Source organism: Hyaena hyaena, unplaced genomic scaffold, assembly GCF_003009895.1.
Source record: "Hyaena hyaena isolate Hyena2069 unplaced genomic scaffold, ASM300989v1 scaffold_1262, whole genome shotgun sequence".
Taxonomy (NCBI): Eukaryota; Metazoa; Chordata; class Mammalia; order Carnivora; family Hyaenidae; genus Hyaena; species Hyaena hyaena.
In genome coordinates, this window is record NW_024081896.1 from 230,498 (window position 1) to 258,021 (window position 27,524).

Genomic DNA, 27,524 nt, shown 5'->3' on the forward strand with positions numbered 1-27,524 from the left:
AAGTGGAAAGAAGACTATGTAAATTCTCCACTCAGGTATTTCCCAGCCTAAATAATTCTGCAACTAAATGTAAGTTGAATCGTGTTTTAGTGCCAAACATTGAAACCTAAAGAAGTTGAACAACTTACTAAATTCACCCAAATGCTTATAAGTAGGATCTGTATATACAGATGTGCTTTCTTTGCAACAGTAACATGTTGTCTTTGTGATTTGTATTTATTTTATAAATAGCATAAATAGACAAGGAATGAATAAAATATATAGCAACAGTGTGGAATAGTGCTGAAAAATTTTAATTAATTATAATTATTATGTTGTTATATTGTGCTTTAGAATTCTATACTCAGTGATATCATCTTATAATAATTAAAACAAATCTTATATTAATTTTTTGTATTATAATAAAGTGATGTTATTAATGGACATTTTACCCCTTGTTCCATTTAAAACAATTTAAAATACAAATAATGCATGTTTTGGACCAGCAGTTGTTAGTATTCAAAGTTATAATGAATTAAAATTAGGTCTCTTAGATGCTATTTTCCAAGGTCAAAAATATCTAACATTTTTTACCAAATGAGGATGGCTACTTTCTAAGGTGTTGTGTGGTTGGAGAAGCTGTAGGATAAAAATAGCACATCTTCTTACTAGAAATAAACTTTTTGCAGCATTATTATAATGGCCTACATACGAAAACAACCCAACTATCCATCAACAGATGAATGGATTGATAAAAATGTGACATATGTATATGCTGGAATTGGAATCTATCTAACTATATCTATCTATTTATCAAGAGAGAATGGAATATTATTCAGCCATAAAAAGAAAGAAATTCTACTATTTATGACAATATGAATCAACCTTGAAGGTACTATGCTAAGTGCAATAAGCCAGACAGAGAAAGGTAAATACCATAAGATCTCACATGTGGAATATAAAATGATAGAACTCATTCATATTCCCACAGAGAACAAATTGGTGGTTGCCAGCAGTGGACTGAAATGAATGAAGATAGCCTAAAGGAACAAACTTCCAATTATAAGATAAATAAATCCCAGGGATATAATGTAAAGCATGGTGACTATAGTATTGTTTATAATGGACAAGAGATTAGATATTAAAAGTTTTCATCATAAAAATTATAACTGTGAATGATAAAATTATAACTTATTATGGTGATAATTTTACAATATATACACACAGAAAATCATCATATTGTATACCTAAAACTAATATAATATTATATGTCAATTATCTCAATAAAACTGAAAAAAATTAAAGAGATCAAACCTTAGTCAATTTAAAAAACAGAAATCAACTTTTCTCCACAGCAAATATTTAAAATATTATACTTATTTATGAATTTTAAGCACATAATTGAGTAGAATTAAAAATGCATGGTTCTGGGGCGCCTGGGTGGCTCAGTCAGTTACACATCCGACTTCGGCTCAGGTCATGAACTCACGGTTCCTGGGTTTGAGCCCCATGTTCAGCTCTGTGCTGACAGCTAGCTCAGAGCCTCGAGCTTGTTTCAGATTCTGTGTCTCCCTCTCTCTCTGACCCTCCTCTGCTCACGCTGTCTCTTTATCTCTCATAAATAAATAAAACATTAAAAAAATAGCTTTTAAAAAATGCATGGTTTTGGGGGCACCTAGGTGGCTCAGTCAGTTAAGCATCTGAGTCTTGATTTTGCTTTGGTCATGATCTCAGGGTCCTGAGATCAAACCCTGTATTGGGCTCCCACTTGGACGTGGAGCCTGCATAAGATTCTCTCCCCCTCTCCCTCTTTTCTCTCCCTCCCACCCCAAAAATAAATAAAATGAAAATAAATGCATAGGTTTTGAGGAAAATCACAAATTCTCAATAAAATTTTGAGTTAAAAATCTCAGTAAAAAATGGGGACAAGAGAGCACTGGGTGTTATATGGAAACCAACTTGACAATAAACTATGAAAGGGAAAAAAAAGAGAGAGAGAGAAGAAATGGGGTGAAGACATGAATAGACACTTTTCCAAAGAAGATACCCAGATGGCTCAACATCACTCATCATCAGGGAAATACAAATCAAAACCACAATAAGATACCACTTCACACCTTACACCTCATGTCAGAATGGCTAAAATTAACAACACAAAAAACAATAGGTGTTGGTGAAGATGTGGAGAAAGGGGAACATTCTTGTCCTGCTGGTGGGAATGCAAACTGGTGCAGCCACTCTGGAGAACAATACAGAGGTTCCTCAAAAAACTAAAAATTGGGGCACCTGGGTAGCTCAGTCAGTTAAATGTCCAACTTTAGCTCAGGTCATGATCTCATGGCTTGTGGGTTTGAGCCCTGCTTGAGATTCTCACTCTCTCCTGTCTCTCTGTCCCTCCCTCACTCATGCTTTTTCTTAATCTCTCAAAATAAAAAAAATAAGCTTAAAAAAAACTAAAAAAAAAATCTCAGGTTTTTTTTTATATCCCTAGGCAAGCCCCTCCTCCCTCACACATTAACAAATTGACTGATAATAAGCTATAATTCACTTAATTTAATTGATCATTACTACTAATACAAAAGAACCAGCCCTAATAAGGTTGTTGTTTAGCAAGCAGGTAATTATAACATGGCATATAACTAAATATGAGTATATTTAATGTGTCATAACTCTCAAATCAAAATGTAATAGTTCAGCATTTATATTCAGTATTACTTTTCAGAGAGTTGACACATTTTAAAGCCTTCCTCAAAGATGGAGAAACAAGTAACACCAAACTATTTATCATTAGGAATGTGAGTAATCAGAAAGGTGAGGGAAAAAGGGGAAATATGGCTCCCAAGACAAAATCATTACATTTACAGAATGTATTAAAATAACTTACAAGTAGAATAACAAATTCACTTCTTAAGAGATAGGAAGCTTGATATTTTTGTAATCTAAACATGAAGAATAAATAATGGCTCCTTCTGTCTAATGTCTTTTCTAGTTATTTGACTTTAGGATTCTACCAAAGAGGTTATAGACAGAGAGCAGCTGGCACAGTCGATTGCTAAATCAATTCCTAAACTGCTAAAATCTGTTACTTTCATTCTCAGTAACTTCAGGACCCACCAACAACCTTGGAGATAAATTTACTCTATGTTCTCTTCTATCTCAATGTGCTGTCACTCGAACCATTAAAAATAAAATACACTTAAAAATCTAATTGTGGAACTGTGTGATATTTTATCAGGCCTTTGGCCAACTTAATAGAATCCCAGGAAATTCAAAAGCAAACCATATCCAAGGATCCTTCAGTAATTTCAGTGAAAAGCTTTTGTGCTCTTGGATGTGAAGTCACAGGCCCCTTTGCCTAGGGTTTCAATATCAGATTGCTTTCACTGACCAACAAACACATCTGAAAGTTACCAGCAGATTGTCTGCTTTCTTTGGCAGTTGTAGTGACAGGATTTAGGAACGCATGTCAAATTTGCATTATATATAGAGATGGCGAGTCTTTCTTAAATTATATTGCTTAGAAAATAGGGCGAAGAAAAAAAAAGAAAACCTAAGAAGCAGTGACTCCCTTTTAAAAATATATTTTTAATTCTCCCTACAATGCTGGAGACAACAGCCAGACATCCAAGCAAATTTCTAAACTTCCTCTTGGTTCAATTCCCTAATCTAAGAGGTGGGATAATTATAACCCAGCTCCTAGGTTTTAGTAAGAACTTACTGAGATGATCCATGTCTAGAGTTTAGCTTAGCACTTGGCCTGGTATACCATTAGGATTTAGTAAGTGGTACATCTTTCCATTGTCTTCATCAAAGCCATCATAATCATCATCTCTGATCATCCTCAAAAATCTTTAAAAGGGAGGTAACTGCTGAATAATGTGTGTATGACTGAGTTTTCCTTCACCTCTAAGTAAGCCATCTAAACCAAGGCGCTTTGAGACTTTCCTTTCTCCTTATCCTCAAATGCAGAGACAAGACTTTTTTTAAGCTATTGCATGGCATTTGAAAAAACAGTGTTGCTTCTCTTTTATACAAGGATCTCATTCACATAAAGTAAAATCAATTTGGCACGTTTCAACCACTCTATTTAGCTATTTCGACACCACACAGTAGTTGGCAAAGGGATGTTGCAAGTATTATCCTTGTACTATCCTATGCAAGTACTGTCTTATCCTTTGTCTCCACCTGTGGGAAGATTTCTTTCCTTTTTGTTTGTTTGTTTGGTTGTTAATTGTCTCTGATACATGCAAATATTCCATGTTCACAAGCAATTCAAAGAGATATGGAAAGCTGAAGGAAGAATCATAGAGGCAATTAAAAAGGGAACTTCTGGTTTTAGAATTTATCTCAGGAGGAGACTAAGGATCTGATGTTTTGTTTTAGCAGAGAATTCTCTACTAGGTGCTTTAATAAAGATGATAAAACTCACACCTTTTCAACTACAGGTATATAATATAAACTTAAATATTTCAATACTTGCACTTGATTGATAAAGGATAAATGGTAACATGTTAATAATTACTGTTTAATAGGCTTACCACCACAATTAAATTCACAAATATATTCTCACTTGACTGACACATTTGGAAGTCATCCAACTTCTCTTCCTGTTTTAAACTGTGTATAATTGATACCATTTTGTCATTTAAAACAATACTCACTGCTTATCCAGTGTCTGCCAGGAGGTTATTTATAATTATACCAAAAAATAATATCCTCTGGGAGAAAATCATCATTAATATAATCCCATCATGAATAATAGAAAACAGGAATGGTTTACATCTTATGCAACTGTTTTATAAGAGAATATTAATTCATCAAGTTGTTTTTTATAGGATGTTTCAATATGACAATATTGGTCCTTTCTCTATATCTATTTCTATAAGGATTTTTAATAGTTTGGAACAAGTCTTATCCACTAAACACATGCTTATTACCAAAACACTGGATGGTTACAATGGAAAGTAATTTATAGGTGACAGTTTTTCTTTCAGGAAAGCTACATGTCAACCATGAAGCAGAAATATTGAATAAAATAGAATAGTGGGGATTTAAGAGATGTAATATAAATAATTAAGTGTGAATGACAAAGGAGGGACACTAAAGTATAATGGGATCTAATTTGAAAGGATGTACAGTGATGTAGATGACATCCATATGGTGAGATACTGCTTTATTCAGTTTTTACCCTGTGTTGATTTCACACCTGGTGTTGTTAATAAAAAGTACATATAATTATATGACTGTTTTATCCCCTTGCAGTGAAAAACTTGACTACCTAAATAAAAACAAGTAACAAACTCATTGTAAGTAATTAATAACAACAATCACAATGAAGCTAAAGATAAGCACTGAAAAAACCCTATAGCTTTATGAAGTCCATCCTAACCTCTGTGGGCCTCTCCTCTTTAGACAGTAATAGCGAGTAGAATCTGCAAATATGATTTAGTACTTAATTAGTAACTTTTCCTGTTTTTCTCCCCCAGCTGCTTTATACTGTTCATTGTTTTACTTGTAATAATATGACTAGATTGTTTTCTCCTGCTTTGAAACTCATGCTATGACCACTAGTATTGAGTACATTCTATGGATTTAGTAGCTGTTGGGAGATTGATTAATAGAATGACTTTGAGTATATCTATTGGGATGTGAATGAATACATAAATAGGCAAAATATGTTGTTTTTAAATGTAGAATTATTATGACTACTATTTGGTAATAACAGTACTATTATATCTTAACATAGAATATTTCAGAAAATATTTTTAGAAAACCAAAATATATACTGGATCAAAAAATGCTGAGCAACTGTTAGACATCAAAGGGTTGAATTTGGTAGCATTAATGTTAATATTGCAAAATTCATTATTGTCTTCATCTCGCACAAACATCCTGTACAGGAAAAAAATGCTATGGGTGAGGACTATTTGTTCATCATCTAGGTCTCTCTGAAAGCAGTTATATCAAACTGCTTGGTTCACAATTAGTTGTACCAAAATAGGTATGGGGCATATTTATTATTTTCGTATTTACATTAAGGCCTGCTTTAGAAAAGTGATAAGAACTATATATATTTATTTAAAAGTCACAGAGTCTCCATTCTTTATCAACAGGGCCACCCAAATGAACCTTAGAATAGCACAAGGGGAATATATTCACATAATTACTAGAATGCTTTTTTAAACTGCACTCTTGCATATGAACTGACAGATAAGATTATTACAAGACATGACACATTAATAAATAACACCTAATTAGTTTGATAATTCTTTGATTAAGCCTTAATTTTCCTTGTTTTTCATGCAGCACTTCAAATTACTCTGTATTATTTGTTCCTTTTTCAGACTATTTTAGAACATGCTCTGAATAGTCTCAGTAGGTTACCTGAGGAGGAATTTATTTTTGTCTGACAGCAAGTCCATGCCATTAATAGTGACAAGGCTAGGCCAAAACGATGCTTTAATCAAAGTTCCTTGACTGAAAAGATACTCCTCTAAAATCCAGCACTTCTTTCAAAAGGGTAGAAGGCAAATGTGAGGAATTAGAATGTGAGGAAAGTAAAACAGGCCTCATTTTGTTTCCTTTAATTGGACACAGAGAAGTGAAGTCATATAACTTGCTATCAGGACAGCGGTCTTTCTATTTACTAACCTTCTCCCCAAATCTGCAGCCCTTTCTCACAGTGAAGCTGCCTGAGAGACTACAGCAGCCTTAGAGGAATCACAGCCACTCAGAGGCTCTCAGATCTATTTCTATGTACTTTCCAGCTATTTATAGTGACTAGAATGTTCCATGGATTGATTGTGACAAATATGGAAATCTAATACATTTATCTTGAACAGCTTCCACAGACTTCAGATAATCAGAGGCAACTCTCACAGGGGTATGGTGCATCCAGGAAATATGCACGCCTGTAATTAAGTGCAGGATTTCTCCTCTTTCCTTCCACCACTTCCTTCTGATTCTTTATGCTGCCTACAGTTTACAGATGCATGCAGCAAACCAGTCTTTGTTAATTCTGAGCCTCTGTCTCTAGAGATACTACCAATAACTCCTTTAAGAATCTTTACACAGGGCCTATTTGCAATGCTTAGAAGCCTGTCATCTTTTTAAATAACAAGATTATTTCTAGGAATGAATAAAGAGGGCTGCCCTGGGATGATCATCAATAATTTTTTTTCATTGAGATAAATATTATGTGTCATGAATTCAATTCAATAAACATATCGTGGATCTGGCAAAGTATGAGGCAGTAAGGATTTAAAAGCAACTGCTTCTTAAAGGTGTATACAAGGCAGAAAAGAAAGACTTGCTATGGAGAGAATGATAATGGTATGCGATAATTAAATTCAAAAGATATAAAGAGCAGTGAGTAGAAAATGACAATTTTGTTATTGGGCACAATCATCCCCCCACCACCACTATACATGTCAATAGTGCTTTTTAAATGTAAGTGGGGATGTATGAATTGATCTAGATGTTAACCCTAAAAAGTAATGTCTATTATTCCACTTTACAGGAGAAGGTAAGCACCATGCATATTTGTTCAGTGCTGTATCTGTAGAATCTAGCATAGTTCCTAGAACTCATCTAATAGATACTTAAACCAAACTCATTATATGTATATAGTGCAAGCTTTTTTCTATAATCTTCAAAATAATACTGTCAATTATGTATTATTGCCCACATTGTATAGGTAGTAGATCCAAGGCTAGAAGACATCAGATGGCTAAATGGACAAAATTGGTGTTGTGTATTTGTTGATGTGGTTCTGCTTGTAACAACTCATACTTATGTGCTCAATTACTAAAGAAGAGCTGCCACTCAAGAGCCATGGACCTTTTGACCATCTGCTAATGTATTCTGTAACAGTCTTATCAGCTTCATTTGACAGAGGAGGAAATGAAGACCTAAAGATATTGATTAATTTGACTAAGTCATGTTTCAAGCAAGTGGCAGGGACTAGACTTGAAGCCATGCAGTCTGGCTCCAGAGTCTATGTACCTACCCACATGCTTTCATTGCCTGAATTGTCCATGCAATGGGCAAATAAAACCATGCAAACAAAAGAAAGCAGCCAAAGAAGGAAAGGAAATTATTACTCCATTTTGGGTTATGAAGAGGTCAGTTCTAGCACTTTTCTTACTGCACTGTTTTTAGTAGTCACATATCCTCACTCTTGTCATTTATATCTAAACGTCATTTAAGTTTCTACCACATATGTGAACTTAAATGGTCAAAATAGTTTATAGCATTTTGAGTTGCAACATCAATTTCTTAAGTCACTTGTACACAGTTCCCATCACCACCTATATGATCAATGACTTAGTAAATTTGTCCTTTCTTCCTTCAAAACCTATGTTTTATATTCATCAGCTTTAACAATATTTCATAAACTTTATCCTATTTCCAATCCCTTTAGCAGATGCTACCTGATCACACGCTCTGAAATGTTGATTTATGTTATTGTTCTACTTCATATTTTCAGACTCTCTTCCATGCCAAGTTACAGCTTTGCCTGATTGACCGAGCATCATTAAGGTCACCACAAACTTATCACTCCTATTTCCCTGATGTTTGTTAATCTTCATTTATCTTGTCAGTCTAATGCCCTTATTGCCATACAAACACATCAATTTCTTTTTTTTTTTTAATTTTTTTTAAATGTTTTATTTATTTCCAGGAGAGAGAGAGAGAGAGAGCGTGAGCAGGGGAGGGTCAGAGAGAGAGGGAGTCACAGACTGAAACAGGCTCCAGGCTCTGAGCTGGCAGTTAGCACAGAGCCCGACGCGGGGCTCGAACCCACGGCGAGATCATGACCTAAGCGAAAGTCGGACGCCCAACCGACTAAGCCACCCAGGCGCCCAGCAAACACATCAATTTCATATTTTCTGCCATGTCATGTCCATGTTCATTTTCTCTTTCATTCATACACAAAGCAAGCCCTGTGTATTCCTTAGCACTTCATCAAATATTATCCATCTTTCAAGTTCTAGACATCTTTTGTCTTCCCTGACATCAAGAATCACAGATGTCTCTCTAAAACTTGTAACATGTGGTGTCCGTATTATACAATCTCACTCCCAATTTTAACCTTTTTCTATCATTTATTAGTTCCTTTTTCTGTTTCAAATAATTCTACTTGTTAAAGTTTGGGATCATCTTTTAGTATTCTTATATCCCCTACTGTGCTCATTCTGAGAATACAGTGCATACAGTATTCATGTATTCAGTATTTGAATGCTGAATTATTTCATTCACTCTCTTGGCAACCTCATTTCCACCAATGACCTCTCACCAAAACTCCACACTTGATTATCTAATTGCTTACTTTATAGAGTTTGCTCTGAAAGTTAAATGAATAAAGTGCGTGAAAATACTTGGTATGAACCTTGATATTTAGCAGATGCTTAAATGATGTTTGGATGGGAATCTTCATATATTTCCCTTTGTAACTGAACACCATGATCTGCGACTTCAAGAAATAGGTTATGGATTTGAAGTCTCTTACGTCACTAGCCCTTCCCACTCTCATGAGTTTTGACCAGTCTTTTCTTTACTCCCTATTTAAAGCACCATTATTATGTTTTTTCAAGCCAACAACCTCTAAATAATCTTTTACTTTCCTCTCCTTTGGTATTTGTGATAATAAATTCCATGTTTCTACCTCTGTGAACCTTCTTGGACCATCCTAACTGTGCAAGAAGATCATTCCCTCAAAATTCTTTCACAAATGTTACCAATTTTGTTTCTCTTTCTAGGGTTCCTGAGTGTCAACCGATGTGAACCACTTGCATTTCCCCATCTATGCCTAAACAAACAGGGAGCTTTGGGCTTTAGAATTAGTCAGGACTGGGTTTGAATCCTCTATCTTCACTGTGTTTGACGTAGACAAAACACTTAAATTCTCTACCTCAATTCTCTGTTCTATAAAACAAGGATGATAATACACTCTTCCCAAGGTTTTATGTAGATTAAATAAGATTATTTTAAGAATCTAGCAGAGAATAAATACTCAACAGCTAGTAGTCATAAAGGAACATGTCAAGATAGTGTGATTCAGTCTCTTAAGTGTTAGCCATTCAGTCTTCTATGTCTTTATCCTTAAACTCATATAGACACAGTCTACCAATGTCTCAAAGCCCATATCAACTTTTACTTCTTCCATAAGACCTTTTCTTATCTTCACACTAGAAGGATTATATTTCTTGCAGTAAATTTCCATGGTAAAAGAGAAAGCAAAAAAGTGTGGGGAGAGGACATGTGCATGTATTACCTTATTTCTCCATCTTCACAACCTTAAAAAAAACATTTGATTAAAAAACTGAGACTCAGAACAAGTTATTAAGCAAAGTATTTAAATTCTGGATTGTGTGACCTTCAATTTATGTTCTGTCCATTGATTCTCAGTGTGCTAGCAGAGTCTATTGAAGCCAATCTTAGTTTTTGAGGTTTTGTTTCATTTGTTTTGCTTTGAGGTATTGTAACTACTTATAGAGACTGACCTACCTTGTCTTTCTGTTTCTTACAGGTTTTTCAAGGAACATAAAAAAAAGTACTTATTTTTCCAACAGAATAAAACTCATTCTAATTTGTAATTGCCACATGGCACCATTGGGCAATTTAAAAAATCCAGGACACATGATGGAATCTCTATGATCTTATTTTGCCTCTCTCTCTCATTTCTATTTCATGAACTCAGGAATTACTTCGTTATGACTATAAATTATTCCCAACAATGCTAAAAATGAGCAATATGATAAGAAAATAGAATAATGATGGAGTTGCCTGGAAGGATGATGAAACTGCAAAATAAGTCATCATCTTCATCATCATTCAATTTTCTTACTGTTTTGACTAAAGTGTTGCATTGCCATTCAAGAACATATAAAAGAAGTCTGGAAACATCCTTATGATTTATTTCTAGTTTTACTGAACACATTTTAGAATTTAGAAGTTCTATGTTTCATCCATAATTGCAAAAAGAAGAAAATAGACAAAGGAAGATATTTAGGTTATTAGATGAATCAAAAGACAAATGCAAAACAGAGAGGTAACAGTATGCTAAACTTTAATGATTAGGGTGAAATTGAAATTTATTGTTCAAATGAAATCTCAGACCATGGATTTTCAGATGACTATGAATTTTCTCAAATTCAAGAATCAATGAGTGAACAATTCATTTCAAAGGACAAAAATGAAATAGGATATTCTCATCTAATTAGTCCTTCAACCAGTAAGACTTCATCATGCAATATTTTGTGGCAAGAACCTAAACTATCTCGTTTTGTTATAAGGGTATATTATAATACTTTTCCATTTTTTATAAAATCTGTGTGCCAAAATTTATAGTTTTTAAGTGCACAAATGTCAAAAAAGGTTAAGACAGGTATCAGAATGAAATTGATAATGTATAAATAAAAAAACTCATTGGATGTATCATTCTAAATAATGTTTATAAACCTAAAAATAAAAATGTCTTGCAGTTATGGAATGGAGATGACTTTGTCTTTTCAATGAAATTGTGAGCCTTAAAGATTTCAAAAAGTTGTTGCATTTTGTTGATGCAAATTCCAAAAGAACAAGAAGTAATATTATACTAGAACCTATTACAGATGTGTTTGAAATCTGGAATTAGTATCAATTAATGTATATATTGCAGACTTATTCATGATATTGATGGGCAGTTTGTTCCTTTCTGAAGATATTTCTAATCTGGAGTATATACATCTTCAAATTCAGAAAATTGATGAAATAAACTTTTAGCTTTGCTATGTTTAAGTTCTTATCACAATTTTCACAATCCTTTTACTCTTACTTCTGTAAACCATTTCCTAAATGATTTAAAATATTAAAAAAACATTAAGAGGTCCAAATTGTAAGATAACTATTATTCTTAGTATACTGAGATTGAGCATTTACATTTTCTATACCACTATTGCATATTTATCAACTTAACCTTAGTTATTAAGTTATATATGTCATGTCTTATCTCTTTCCTGGGCTATCATCTTGCAGAGGGGATTCAACAAATATTTACTGAGTTAGCATCAAAACTCCCAAAGCTTTTATTTTGTGCAAATAGTGAGATGTTTGGAACTAAAGTGAGTATATTTTCATGGAGCAGTATTTTTTGGAGAAAAGTAAAGCAGGGCTGAATCTTACTTACTCTTCTCCATTATAGCCAACTGAACTCTGAAATACATTAGATTAAACCATTAAATAACAGTGGCTATAATGCAATTACATTTGACCTCTTCTCAGCAGGATCAAACCAAAAATGCAGTTAGGCACAACTGAAGTTCAAGAAAAGGATGTTAATAAAATGAGAGTACTCTTATTCCTTGAGGCTCTTTCTAGCTGTGGACCTAAAAACCCATAGAATTGGAATACAAGCTTCCAAAGAACACCTTATTATAGTCAGAGAAGATTTTGTTAGGTGAATACCTTCAATTTTAAGAGAGTAATGACACAAAAAAGGGAATAAATTACCTTGACATAAATTCTTGGGTCAACTAAAACTCAGATAGCAGCTGGAATTTTAATGGTGAGATAACTTCTAAGGGATAAACTTTAACTTGTATTGAACTTTAATCATAATGGCTTTATGATTATGTTTTTTTCATACAGAGATGAAAAGCTGAAAAAAAGTGTTAAAATGACTAAGCAAATGCATATGAAGCCTAGTTCTTGTACTGGACATTTAAATTGATTTCCTTATCTACAGTAAATATAAAGAGGTCAGTGAGCCATGTGAATGTTTTTTTTCCTTATTGAAATTTGTCTCTTGCTTAACCCAGTTGACTTCACCCTCCAGGAATACATGCAATTCATTTGGCCCAGGTGGAAGTTGATGAAGAGGAAATATGAAAATGCCTGGCAAGATCATGATGGTTCTTTTATTTTTTATTTATTTTTTACAATTTATTTGCTCACAATTTTTTTGAGTTTATTTTTGAAAGAAAGCACACATGTGCATGCTCTCACATAAGCAAGCAGTGGGAAGAGGAACAGAGAAAGAGAGAATCCCAAACAGGGCTTCGGGCTTTCAGAACAGAGCCTGATGGGGGCCTTGAATTCACGAGCCATGAGATCATGACCTGAGCTGAAATAAAAGTCAGGAACCTAACCGACTAAATTACTAGGTGCCCCATAATGTTTCTTTTAGAGTCTACCTAAATGAATAAAATTATCAGTATGGCTATTACCTAAGAAAAATGTACTTAGCAGCAAAGTATTGAAAATGGAATTACTGGAAGGATGATAAAGGGAAATAAACCTAAAATCATTTCTCTTTATCATCAGTACTATCAAATTCTAAAAGCAAAACCAAAACACACACCCACCCACACGCACACACACACACACACACACAAACACCACTACCACCACCATAAAGTGAGTCTCAATGTAGCTACTAATGTCTGCCTTGACCAGTTTTCACAGTTGCCTCATAAGAAAAATGGCAACTGGGCTACTTTAACCCTAAAAAGTATGAATTATCAGCTTCCAGACAGCCCCCTTAGCCATCACCCCCTCTTCCTCTCCTCTTCCTTTTCTCTCCTCTTTCCCTTAAGTCAGGTTAGGGACTATCCAAAACATGTTTTGTGTCACTGACCATCTATACATTCAAGAGATCTAATGGCATGGTTGTTAGAAAATTTCAGAGCAGCAGAAAAAAGTATTTCTAGAGAAGGGAGCACTTCCATATCCATAATACCCCTAAAATTATACATTGTATGAAAATTATACATTGTATGTATACATCTACTCCAACTGCCCACAGGACCAGCCTCAGCAGCATATACTCACTTTCTAGGTTTAAGTAGAATTTTCTAAATTTTTCAATGGAATATAGAGTGAGTCAGTACAGGAGAATTTTAATTAGATACAACAAAATGATGTGATCTTCACAGTTTTTGCTAGCTTTATTAAGATGGTCCCTGTAACTGAGGTGAGGATTTTAACTGACTATAAGATAGTGTATATTCACTACAGAGATTCAGAAAGAGCAATTCAGTTCATTTTCAGGTACATTTTAGAGCTAAAAAAATGCTAATGGTATCTTTGTTAGAAGTATTTTATTTAATGGGATAAAAAAGCAAAATTTGGGACTATGTCATGGTGTTGGTACATTTCATTAATAAGTTTTTTCAAATCTCAGCTGTGATTTGGGCTACTTTTGAGGATGTGGCAACATTGTACAAGGGAAATATTTTATCCCAAAAGGAAAAAAATCAAATCATAGTTTAAAAAACTCATTACCAATAATTAATAATGAACTCTAGCTAAACAATAACAGGTGTTCTACTAATCCCAAACAGAAACAGATGGAAGCACAAATGTTTTATAAATACTGGATACATGCAGAGCAATAAGCTTGGCAGGAATTGTTTTACTCTCTAATTGTCAGTCAGAATAGAAGTCTTATCACTTGCATTTCCTCTAAATTAATATGCTCAGATTAAATCTTGTTTCTCATTCCTCAATTTTCAAAATGCAGACCATATTTAGTGCTTTCCCACTTCATCATATGTTGTTATCTCACCAACAAAGAAAATATCATAAATTTTCCTTCTGGACATTTATGAACTTTTACATGACTTGTTACATGAAACAACAAGCATACCATACATGTTTCCCTTCTCCAGCTTCCTTTTCCACCCCATGAAATGCTGAAAAACACTATTTCTCCAGAAATATTGATCTACATATTCTTTAACTTCTTATACATTATAGCAATGAATATTCAAAATCATGAATGTAAGTAGATGAAATAAATCAGGAAAGGTAATAAATGCTATTAAAGAATCTAATCCTGGGCTTCTGGGTTGAATGTCTGACTCTTGATCTCTGCTCAGGTATGATATTGCAGTTTGTAAGTTTGAGCCCTGCATTGGGCTCTGTACTGACAGCATGGAGCCTGCTTAGGATTCTCTCTCCTTCTCTCTGCCCCTTTCTCTTTCTCTCTCTTTCTCAAAATAAATAAATAAACTTTAATAAAATTCTAATCCTATAGCACTTGGAAATTATTTACATGAGTTAGGATATTTTACAGTGCTAGAGATCCGAACTCATGGCTATTTAAAAAATGTTCACATATGACTTTAAAAGACATCTCCCTGTATGGTTAATAGTGGGATTCTCCTTAACTCATGTAGACATGGTTTCACTGTTCCTTCTGATCTTTGATCTGTTATTCAATTTTTGAAAAGATATGATCAGCTTTGTGACTGTTAAACACTTAGCATCCCTCATTGACTTTGACAGCATATGGTTCTCTCTGTCCTGTGATTTTCTTAGAAATTGTATTTTATGATCAATTAGTAGCTCTATGAATAACTTGGATGACACAAATAATAGAATTTGAAGACTCATGCTCATTAGAAATATTGATTCATGTTGCATGTAAGTAAACAGTTGCTCTTTTTAAAGTAAAATATGTGTAGAATTTAACTCTCTTAAACCATCACAGCTAAATAAAATAAGCAACAAATCTGTTACCTAAAATTGACTTAATTGTGTGTATAGACTGAGCGTTGTTAATGTTAAGTTTCTTTCAGACAGCCTGTACTAAATGGAATGATTTAAGGAATAAAGTTATAACAGTATTTTGTGCATCTCCTTAGATGCTTTGTCAACAAATTTTCAAGGCTTTTAAAAAAATTTTTTTAGAGATTATTTATATTTGAGAGAGAGAGATACAGAGTATGGGCAGGGAAGGGTAGAGAGAAGGAAAGACACAGAATTTGAAACAGGTTCCAGGTCCTGAGCTGTCAGCACAGACATGCGGCTTTCGAACTCACAGCTTGTAAGATCATGACCTGAGCTGAAGTCCACTGAGCCACCCAGGTGCCTCTAATTTTTCAAGGTTTTACTGTGACACCAATTTTATTTTATTTTATTTTGACTTTTATTTTTTATTTATTGCTTTTTTAATTATAACTTATTGTCAAGTTGGCTAGCATACAGTATATACACGTGCTCTTGGTTTTGGGGTAGATTCCTGTGATTCATCACTTACATACAACACCCAGTGCTCAACCCAACAAGTGCACTCCTCAGTGCCCATCACCCATTTTCCTCTCTCCCCCCATGCCCCCAATCAACCCTCAGTCTGTTCTTTGTATTTAAGAGTCTTTTATGGTTTGCCTCCCTCCCTCTCTGTTTGAAATGATTTTTTTCCCTTTCCCTTCCCCCATTGTCTTCTATTAAGTTTCTCAAGTTCCACATATGAATGAAAACATATGATATCTGTCTTTCTCTGACTGACTTATTTCACTTAGCATAATGCCTTCCAGTTCCATCCACGTTGCTGCAAATGGCAGGATTTCATTCTTTCTCATTGTCAAGTAGTAGTCCATTGTATATATAAACCACATCTTCTTGATCCATTCATTCATCAGTTGATGGACATTTAGGTTCTTTCCATAATTTGGCTATTGTTGAAAGTAGTACTATAAACACTGGGGTACATGTGACCCAAGAATCATCACTCTTGTATCCTTTGGATAAATTTCTAGTAGTTCTATTGCTGACTGTGACCACAATTTTAAATGTAAAGATACTGAAGATCAAGCGGATTTTAATGATTTACTCAAGGTCCAAGGCTAGAAAAGGATGGGGCAAGAATCACTTCTATATTTATGACCTAAGCCCTCTTTTTCTACTATAATAAATTACTTTCCTGATGTTTCCATCTAAGTTTACTATGATATTATACACATATGTTAATATTAATCATTTTTACCAAGTAAGTGAATCATCATCCAAGTGAATCGTCATATTTTCAGTGTTTTCCCCCTCGTTTCATTTTCTAACTCAGTAAGAAAGTAAACAAAGAGAAAGAAGATTAAAAAAATGAAGAAGAGTAGGAGGAGGAAATTAACTTGAATAAGTTATTAGAATTAACGAAATTTTGCTGAAACTCAAAATTCTCATGATCTTCTAATTTTCTAGGACCTAGACGTATTAATATTTGTTTAAAATATGATATGTCCACTTGCCAAAATACACATGAAGGTAATTATACATTTTAGAGAAATTTCCATAAAAATAGTTTAGAACAAAATTATAGTTTGCTTTAAACAATCAGTTCCAATTATCTTAATGTAAATTAGTTCTTTCCTTAACAAGACTATATTCCTAGAATTGTTTTCCCAAACATAACATAGTACTATCAGTCTTAAATCTGCAAAAAGCTTAGAACAACCAATCAAGTTATTCATTCTTAATTAAGATATTAGTAAAGAATCACTTGTTACACTCTGGACAACAATTAATGTTAGGAGATGTGATAGATAATTTCCTTTCAATAAAAATACTTTTCATTGTATTGACTAATAACTCCAAGGTTGACTAGCTTCATCAATAGTAGTTCTCTGGAGTATCTAACCCTTTCACAAGTGAGAAAATAAAAATTTGAAGTAAATTAAACATTTGAATTGTGACAGATTTAATAAAATTTTTTTCAGTATTAAAAAAGGATACTTTTATTGCCATAGGTCTTATAAGTTTACCAGAAATAAAATAAGATGTTTCACCTCTTCACTCCAAGATATTATTAAAGATATTAGCACTTTTTGTATATAAAGATATTAGCATTTTTTAAGCTTTCACCTGACTTCATTTGCAATAGGCCATGCAGTAATAGAAAGTAAAATTAAAGGCCCTAATGCCAGTTATTACTTCTACTTTTCACTGGTTTTATACTAAATCTACACATGCATTATGTAATTTTTAAAAATGAAAATGCAGTTTAGTACATAAAAAAGCCAACAATCTTAGAAACAAAGACTATTAAAACAGACAAGTACAAAAATTGTTTGGAATACCTGGTTTTAAATCCCCATGGACAAACATGTCAATCATATATCGACAGAATGCATACTGATCTGACAGAGTAGAAAGAAAAAGAGCAATGAAAGAATGTCATCAACACCTTTCTTCTTTCTAGGAAGAAATGGTTTAACAAAACAAACCAAATAGCACAATTCTATTTTAGTTACTACAATATCTTCTGTGAAGGAATAATTTGCACTCATATGAATACACAGGGAGAAATGGCATAATAAATATAAGGTTCCATTTATTCCAAACAAAAAGAATAGCTTTAAAAAAATTGAAACAGAATAGGTGGGTAATATCATATAGTGCCTTTTTTTAATCAAAACATTTTTTATCAAATTCATTACAAAAGTCATCATATTAAAGCAGTTTTTCTCATTATTCATATATACACTTCCATTAATGAAACAGAAGTTTTAGAAGAGGAAATTATTACCAACTTGGAACATTTTACCAATTATTCATTCTCAGCCCTTCTGCTAATTGTCTAAATGGAGCTGTAGAATATTATCTCAAAATGGCAAGCTGGAAGGCTAACTCCTTTATAATGTGTTAGGGGTTCTGCATGGAAACGCTCCTCAATTATAAGAGTATGTGCAAAGAACAGACTTCCAACAGTAAATGATATCATTGCTCAGCTAATTAATTGAATAATCATCATTGAAGGTATCTTATGATCCTGACTAGTCTATAGTCTATAGAAAAAGTTCAGAAAAAAAAAAGAATTTGAGCATTTGGGGCAAACTTGATCAAAAATGATCTCAGAGATTTTTTTTTCTTTTCCCTCTAAATTAAAGACATTGCAATGAACTTTAAATTCCCACATAACATTAGATTCTGCTGAGGTCATTCCAATCCAAATTTTAGTTGATGAATTCCAGAAGTTTTACCATATCTTCTTTAAAGCTTGCATATTATGAAATTAACCTTGTTCAAGATGATTTACTTACATTTTAATGTTTCTAAATAGGCATTTTATTAATCTAACAAATCCAAAGGCAGCTTAAGGACCAAGAGAGTTTATTCAGTTTACATAACATGGCACACCCTTAAGTGCTTGAAATTATGTGTATTAAACATGTGAAATAATAAAACTTGTTACTTTATAATAAATACACATACAATGATTTTTGTGAATCTTATTCCTTTTAAAGTATGAACAGTATTTTTAGAGTAATCCATTTTATTTTGAAATTCTGCCAGGTCTTTAAAGAAATAAATGTAGTTATTACATTAAATATAAAATATAATCCTTTTCATTAGTACCTAAATACAAGTAAATCAAAACTCATAAAGTTTCAAAAATTTGCCTGTATATTGACTCTTGAATTACAGCACCTTTTGCCATAGATGAGGTAGATGTTGGAGGGAGACTAGTTCCCAGGTCAAGTTCAGGAAATTATTTCTTCCTGGATAGACTAGCAGGAACATCCAGGGTTTCTAATACCAGGACATGGGAACCTATATCCTTATGGTACAGGAGATAATTAAGATTAATGTAGAAAGTATTTTCTTTTTTCTGGACGTAACTTATTTCCTAAGCAAAATTCTAGAATGGGCAATTTGGCTGTCAGATATAGCAATGAAAAAGTACATTTCCCTTAAATGGCAAATTTGAGGTTGGGCATGGGTGGACTTCCTGTATTTTCAAGCTTTCCCTTTTGTTTCAGTACCTTAAGTGACTATATTCTTTTTGAATTTGTCCTTCCTATAATTCAGAAGTTGTTCTCAAAGGGCAATTTAAATATCAAAAAGATGGGGAATGTGTTACAATTCCATGGGGCTAAACCCTAAAAACTCATTTTTAACAAACTCCTCAAAAGATCTAATTATACCATCTTCCAGAATCACTGATACAGAATCTCTCCATTTTTCTTTTCATTTACAATGATTCCTACTGGCACTATAGCCTTCAGCAACAGCGACAGAAAAGATATGCATGTGAAAAGTTTAGAATGCAGGGACTATTTAAAATTTGAAGGGCTTGGACAATTGTGGGAGCCTGACAGTGACCACAAGAAAGCCTGGTTAGGGACGCAGGGATGTGCCTGCACACGGGGCTCCCTGCCTGGGCAAGGCATGCCTGCAAACAGGATGCCCTGCCAGGAGGCCTGCACACAATATCCAAGTTTCATGGTCCGCTTGCAAACGAGGGAACATGCCCTCCTTAGAAATAAGGAGAAGGCTGGAATTGTGAGCAGGCCTCTTAGTAAACATGTTGTGGTCACTTCCTCCCTTTACTCCCCCTTGTCCTTGGAATGTGTTTGGCTACTTGCCCTTGTTTTGTGAAAGAAGGTATTTTGTAAATTTAAGTTTGCATCCAGTTACCGGGGTATAAAATAAACCGCAAGAGGGGCTTGCGTAGAATTGTTCCTCCGGCCGGAGTTGTGCCTGTGTCTGTCTTTTGTGTGTGTCTTGTCCTTTGTGTCACTTCGTCCGCAACAGACAATCACCCAAAAAGAAATAATACTCTCTGCCCCAAGCTGTGATGGCATATTTATACATGTAGCATGTGGAATAGTTTATTGAGTTAACTAAAATCTTCATGCTTCAGAGTTTTTTTGTTTTAACTGAATGCTGACACTGTCATGAAACGATTTAGCCTCTATGTTAAATTATTACCAAAGTAAAATGCTTACATATATTATACCTATATTTTCTTGCTCCAAAAGCCTTTCATTTAATTAATGCACCAGTAATCCTAGGTGTTTCCAATTTGAGAAGGAAAGTCCTTTATTAATTCAAAACATCTATTTTTTTAATCTAGAAAATTGTTTGAGTAACAACACTTAAGAGGTTTCTGTTTTACTTGAGTGATGTTGTGATGTTGCATTCTAATGGCATCAGTAGGAAGAGGGTATTTTTACAATATGTTAAATCAAGAATTTTCAAATAGTTTAAATTATGATGCCCATTTCTGTCTGTCCTGAGTGTTGACCTTAACAATGTGCCAGAATTCCAGGCAAGTATATGTTGGGCAGTCCACAGCCTGTCTGTTTTACCTGTCTAAGGAGGAGGCAAAACCAAGTCTTCCTAATTTTGAAGGTTCATTTTATAGAAATCCTTCTCTAAATGCAACTCAAATGTTAGAATAGGAAAATTTTCCTAAAGAAAATATTGACAGTTCTATCATTATAACTTTCATAGTTTTGTGATAATAATTCATACAATTTTATTTGTGGTCACCATTTCTTACTATTTTTTTCTCTCAAATGAACACCTTCTTGGAATCACATGTGCTGACCATTTCTCCCCTCCTCAAAAAACAGTGATGGATGTCACTCAGCTGCTGCCTTGTCATGTTCCCCATGAAGAGGCAGTGGAGAGGTAATTTATTCTTGATGCAGAATGTCAACAGAAAAGAAATTTTTAAAAACTCTTTTATGAGCAAGGGGTATGTGTGGTCCGGTGCTCTATGGTAGATTCACATTAGTTATACTATCTCTGCTTGCCACAAATATTTAGATGGTTGTTAAAAAGAAGATGAAGAAGAAGGAGGTGGATGAAAAGGAGAATGAAAAGGAAAAAATGAGCATAGCAGTAGGGAGGTTTGAATTTTTTTCCCTCTCCACTCTTCTGTCCCAGACCGTCAGAAAAGCAAAGCCTGATCATGCTCATCCTTCTTACTGTCTTTAAACAGATTAAGTTTGGTCCATAGAAACTAGATTATGTGGTACATAAAGGTGTGTGTATGTATGGTAGGTTGGTACATAACTATCCATCTTATTTCCAGTGCTGTAAGTGGAAATATATCATATTAAATGTAACTGAATATGAACATATTTGCATGTTTACTATATAATTTAAAAATTGCCAATAAGTGTGTCTGTTTCATATATAAATCTGTTTCCAGTGAAAGACATTTATTTACAAGAAAAAAACTATTTAGAAATTTGTTTGAGAAGAACTCAAATTCATTAAGACTAACTTATGCTAAGCAAATAATCCCTTCCCCACAGGAGAACTTACTCAACTATTTACTAAATCATCAATAAAAGAGTCTCAAAATCAAAGCCACCTCACAAATAGATTATTTTAAAAACACTTTATCTTTGTTCATTCTATTTAGTTGAAACCATAATGTGATAAGGTTTTTTATGAATAAATGTTCTTAAATCTTTGTTAAATCTAAAAAACATAACATATTTATGTGTCTGACCAGCTATTAGAAGTAAAGTTATGATTATTTACCTAATGATACAATTATTTAATTGATGGTAGCTATATTAATGGGGAGCCTTGCTTTAACAAATGCAGTTACTTAGCCGATAAAATCACATTTGTGCTTTTGTTTCTGATTCTAAGTGGTATTTGAATGTTCTTTTAATAGATAAATAGCTCTTTATGTGAAAATGAAAACAGTAGATTGAAAATAAAAATGGTATTGGAATATTATCCTTAATAATTCTGATTACTGATAAGAATAAAATACAATATATGTGATCTTGAAAATAAACATCATTTTAAAATGTTCTAGTGATGTGTCTTCATCAATAAAATATGCTGCCCCCCAAAAAATACAAGGATACTAAAAATGGACATCAAAAAGTTTATTCATGTTCCTAGTTGTTAGATAAATATTTTGATACTCCCATTTATAACTGGCATGAATTTTTACATATTGTGTTTATGGACAAAAAATAAAAATATAGTTGGCATGTTTCAGCTGATGTCATGAGATTATTTTTGTTTTGAAAGGGCAATCTAAAATGCAAAGTATTTTAGGACCTTGATGATCACTTTAAATAGATAGATCAGTGAGTCAGAAGATTAATTTTCTTATTTTCTATCACAGTAAAATGTTGCATTCAAAATGTTTTCTCTTGGGGAGCCTGGGTGGCTCAGTTGATTAAGCTTCCAACTTCGGCTCAGGTCATGATCTCACAGTTCGTGGGTTCGAGCCTTGTGTAGGGCTCTGTGCTGACAGCTAGCTCAGTGCGTAGAGCCTGTTTCAGATTCTGTATCTCCCTCTCTCTCTCTGACCCTTCCCTGCTCACGCTGTCTCTCTCTCTCTCTCTCAGAAATAAATAAAATATTTTCAAAAATGTTTTCTCTTTACTTGCTATATTTTTTATCTACCCAAATATTTCAGTAATAACAGAAAGTTTTAAGAGAGGTGATAACCAATATTTTTAATTTTTTCAAGACAATATAATCATTTTTAAAATTGAAGAAAGTTCTTAGGGAGCCAAAGTGTTAATTCCACTCTTCTTTTTTAGTGATCCACAAAATTTTAAATTTAGGTAATTTTCATTTATTTCAAAATTTGTGGATCACACAAAAAAAGACAGAAGAATTTTTTCTTCTTTTCTTTATAAAATGTATTTTCAAAAACTATATATCGCTCGTCAAATAAATAAAAATTTATATTACTTGTGAATTCAAGGGAAAATAGGATTCAAAGACAAAATACAAGAGCAGATTACAAAGTCTCACTTATTTGTGGAACCAAAAAAATATAGATTGCAAATTTCATCTTATGTTTTACGATGGTGAAAAACTATTTTCAGTTTTATTGTCCAAATAGCTTACTCAGTAATAAAGTTTTCAAAATTTTTAATGAAAATCTCACAGAAATCCTTCCTTAATTTTAGTTCTGAAATATGATTATACAAAACTACCAGGGTAAAGGAAAGTATTAGTTTGCAACACCCCTAAAAACATTTATCGGAATAGTCTTTACTGAGTAATCCCACATTCTCTATGGGCAGTGTTAGGACTGTATAGCAGCATAGCACCAGGAATGGACTCAGGAAGAAGAGACTCAACAAGCGGCAGAGACATGGGACAAGCCCTCAGTTGCCCTCTTAAAACTCCACCCTTTTATTCTCATACTTTTATTCTCACCTTTCCACAAAAATTTTCAGTCTTATATTCCACTTCCATTTAAATGCTCTATTTCCGTGAAGTAGGGCTGTAAGTTTGACATCACTCTTGCTGAAGAGCAGCATGGTGTCAGATACAGAGATTTCTAGAGTCATAAATTTAGTCAGTGGAAGCTAGCAAAGGATCTTGAGAGTTCTTTTTCCCATAACGTCCTGTCTATTAAATTAACTGAAATTAATAATTCAATGTATATTTTAAATTGTATGCTCTTGCAGAGGCAGTAGGAATGGTTGGAGAGTTTTTATACTTGTTCTAGAAGATCTGAACATATATTGCTTAAAAAACCTCTAGAAAATTGTCATTTTTCCTGGACTGCTGTTCTCCAAAGAGTAGACCACACAAAATTGTGTTTCCACTTGTTAGAAGAAATCCTATGTCTCAAGAAATTAACATTTATCCTCAACCTTCAAATAACTTCAGATACTAACTCAAATCTTCTTTTACAAATACCTCACACTGCATCTTTAGATATGAAACACATTTTAGTCTTTCTGTAAATACATTTAATTCCCAATTATTGCATCTCCTTTCAGGTAATTTTTACTGATACACATCTGTTTATTTCCATTTGAAGTCTAATCGCAGTCTTTTTGAGTTTTTAATTTCACTGTATCTGCTTCTTGCCCAATATTCCCTTAGAACCTCTGACCACTTCCTCTGAATGTTTACCTTTCTGTTCATGCTTGGACACAGCTGCGGTCTCTTTTCCCTCCTTCTCCTTGGGCTTAGGTGATGGTCTCTGTACTTCTTTGACTTTTGCAGCTGTTTGCTTCACTTTCTCTTGTTTCCCACCTTTCACTTCCTTTTTAATCTTCTCTTCAGTCTTTGTTTTCCTCTCTTCTGTACAGAGTTAAAGATAAATTAGATTATTTTTGTTTGTTTATTAACCAATCATCTTTTATTGATTGGTAAGGACAATTTAGAAAGAGAGAGAAAAGAAAAACAATAGAAAAATAGTATCCCTGGTTTGCTCAGTTGGTTGAACAACCGACTTTGGCTCAGGTCATGATCCTGAGGTTTGTGAGTTCAAGCCCCACATCCGGCTGGCTGTTGTCAGCGAAAAGTCCTTTTCCGCTTCAGATTCTCTGTCCCTCTCTCCTTGTCACTCCCTCGCTTGCGCTCTCTCAAAAATAAATAAAATAAAATGAAACACTTAAAAAAAAGAAAATTGCATTCCTCACATACATACTTGTGACTACTGTCTAACTTTTATATCGTCTATGAAGTGACATGTACTTAAAAAATAAATGTGGCTCACTTGCAAGTTGGGCACGTTCTTAGTTTGTACACGAAAACAGTACCTTTTAGGTAGCCATGAGCTTAGCATATCAACAAGGAAGCATTTGAAATACAGAGGATTTGTACAGAGGGGCATGTTCAGCAAAAGGCAATGTTCACACCAAAGAGCCAAGGATATAATCTTTTTTTTTTTTTTTTACAAGGATTTAATCATTTTGTTCCAGACTGGAAGATCTTAAAAGTCATTCAAGAGGGACGCTTGGATGAATCAGTCAAAGTCCTGACTTCCACTTGGGGTGATGATGTCATGATCTCATGTTTCACGAGTTCCAGCACCACCTTGGGCTCTGCACTGACCGTGTAGAGCTTGTTTGGATTCTCTCTGTCTCTCTGTCTCTTTCTTTCTCCTTCCCTCTCTCTCTCTCTCGTTATTTGTCCCTTCCCCACTTGTGTGCATGCACATGTGTGCTGTCTTTCTCTCCCTATAAACTAAATAAACTTTAAAAAAGCCATTCAAGAAACTGAACATAGTATTTTTTAAAAATAGCTATTAAGACTGTAAATGTGAAATTACTGCACTGATAATGACTAATAGAAATGAAACAATAAAAGCCATTAAAGGATAACTGAGGGATTTTTAGGTTATAATGACTTGATTTTAAAGAAATGGAAAGAGAGCAGATATTGAGATATTAGCTCCTGCTTATCTTAAGTCAGAAATGCTAATTCTAATGACTTTTAAAACCCTCAGCTATATCCTAGTGAACAGAAAGGGCTATAACTTAGAAGCTATTATGTGAATTATAACATATATGCATATATATTCTCCACACACATATACTTAATTTGATATTCTATGTATTTGGGGGGAAGAACTGGGAATGTGAACTGATCAGTTTGTGAATCTTTCAATTATTTTACACAAGGCAATAATATAGCACACATTTGTGGGAAATTGTTTATATAGATGCTACATGTTGGACATCATTTATTCTATGGGACCACACATAATCAGTAGACCCCGCAGTAAGACCACTGCAAAGTAGACTCTCTCATGTCATTTGTCAATGTAATGGATAGGCTTACTTGTCACTCATGTTGAAAAATCTGATGAGAAAAATTATAATCAAGTTTCTTGGCTTTAGTACACTAAGCAATAAATTGAGACTAATGCAAGATAGTATTGTGAGGTCCCATAAAGAAGAATAAAAATAATAATGCCCGATGCTTTAAAAACCAAAATCATCTGTGATCCTGCATTTAGTTGAATGAGCCAAACTTGCCAAAGCACTGTTCCTCAGAAACTTTGTAGGAAGATGATTCTACTATGTTAAAAGTACAGGGATATTCCTATGATCAAATACACTTGGAATCACTGAGTTAAACCAGTTTTTTTTTTAAATTTATTCATTTATTTTGAGAGAGAAAGAGCAAACAGGCAGAGAGAGAGGAGGGAGAGAATCCCAAGCATGCTCCTCATTCTCTGTGTAAAGCTCTATTTGAGTCCAGAGGCCATGAACCATGAGATCATGACCTGAGCTGAAATCAAGAGTCAGATGCTTAACCGACTGAAATACCCAGGAGTCCCAAAAGAGTGTTTATTTAACTATAAACTTTCTCAAAGCTTAAATATATTGAGAATCTTCAAAGAGGGAGGATTATTCTGTGCCCTGTTTTCCAAAGTTACTTGGCCATAAAGCTCTTACACAAAAATCACCCTATTACTTTACAAATTTCCAATGTCTTTGGGCTTCTGTAACTATATTCAATTGAGGATTTTCTCCTACTTTCTTTAAACCATTTTTAAATCTCCTTTGCTGCTCTTTCCTACAGCAGATTCATAGATTTCCTACAGCAGATTCATAGATTTCTGTGACTGAAAGCATCAACTCTCTGTAAATGACTGTAAATCAACATAATTCCAGAATCTCACGCCAAATATTTATTAGTTTCTGGCTTCATAGAAAGTTCCCCTGAGATGCCAATACCACCTTAGCCTCATACAATTCATCTGTGCTCACCTAACAAACCCTTCCAGAGAGCTTATGTGTGGGCTCAGAGCATGCTGCTGGTGCTCTAAGGATTAGCAGGGTAATAATATTCCTATCTGAAAAAAAAGCTCAGTATAACATTTAAAACCCTGTAAGACCTGGGGGCGCCTAAGTGGCTCAATCGGTTAAGAGTCTGATTTCAGCTCAGGTCATGATCTTGAGGTTCATGGGTTTGAGACCCATGTTGGGCTTTGTGCTGACAGCTCCGAGCCTGGGGCCTGCCTGGGATTCTGTGTGTGTCTCTCTCTCTGCCTCACTCCCACTTGCACTCTACTCTTTCTTCATCTCTCAAAAATGAGTAAATGTTAAAAAAAAAAAAAAAAAACCAGAACCCCTGCAAGATCTGGCTTTGTCCTTTCTCCTCTCATAGCATCTTTCCTCCACCAGACTACTTTCTTTTTCTTGAATATCTCATGTATTTTCTACATGTCAAATGCTGCCAGGCTTCATTCTTTATGCTTGCTTTGTTTTCCACGTATATACATTCCTTTGCACTCAATGCATATGTAACAAAGGGCACTG

The 27,524-nt window shown here is 34.0% G+C and overlaps 1 protein-coding gene across 1 annotated transcript in view; it reads right to left on the reverse strand.

Moving 5' to 3' along the window:
* Positions 1-27,524, reverse strand: part of TRDN (triadin) — a 307,272-nt gene that overhangs the window by 218,506 nt on the left and 61,242 nt on the right. Inside the window, exons 8-9 of the mRNA XM_039223086.1 lie at positions 24,382-24,552; positions 17,814-17,873 (exon numbers count right to left, since the gene is read on the reverse strand). Coding sequence (XP_039079017.1) covers positions 17,814-17,873; positions 24,382-24,552 — 231 coding nt within the window. The remainder of the gene's footprint in view (positions 1-17,813; positions 17,874-24,381; positions 24,553-27,524) is intronic.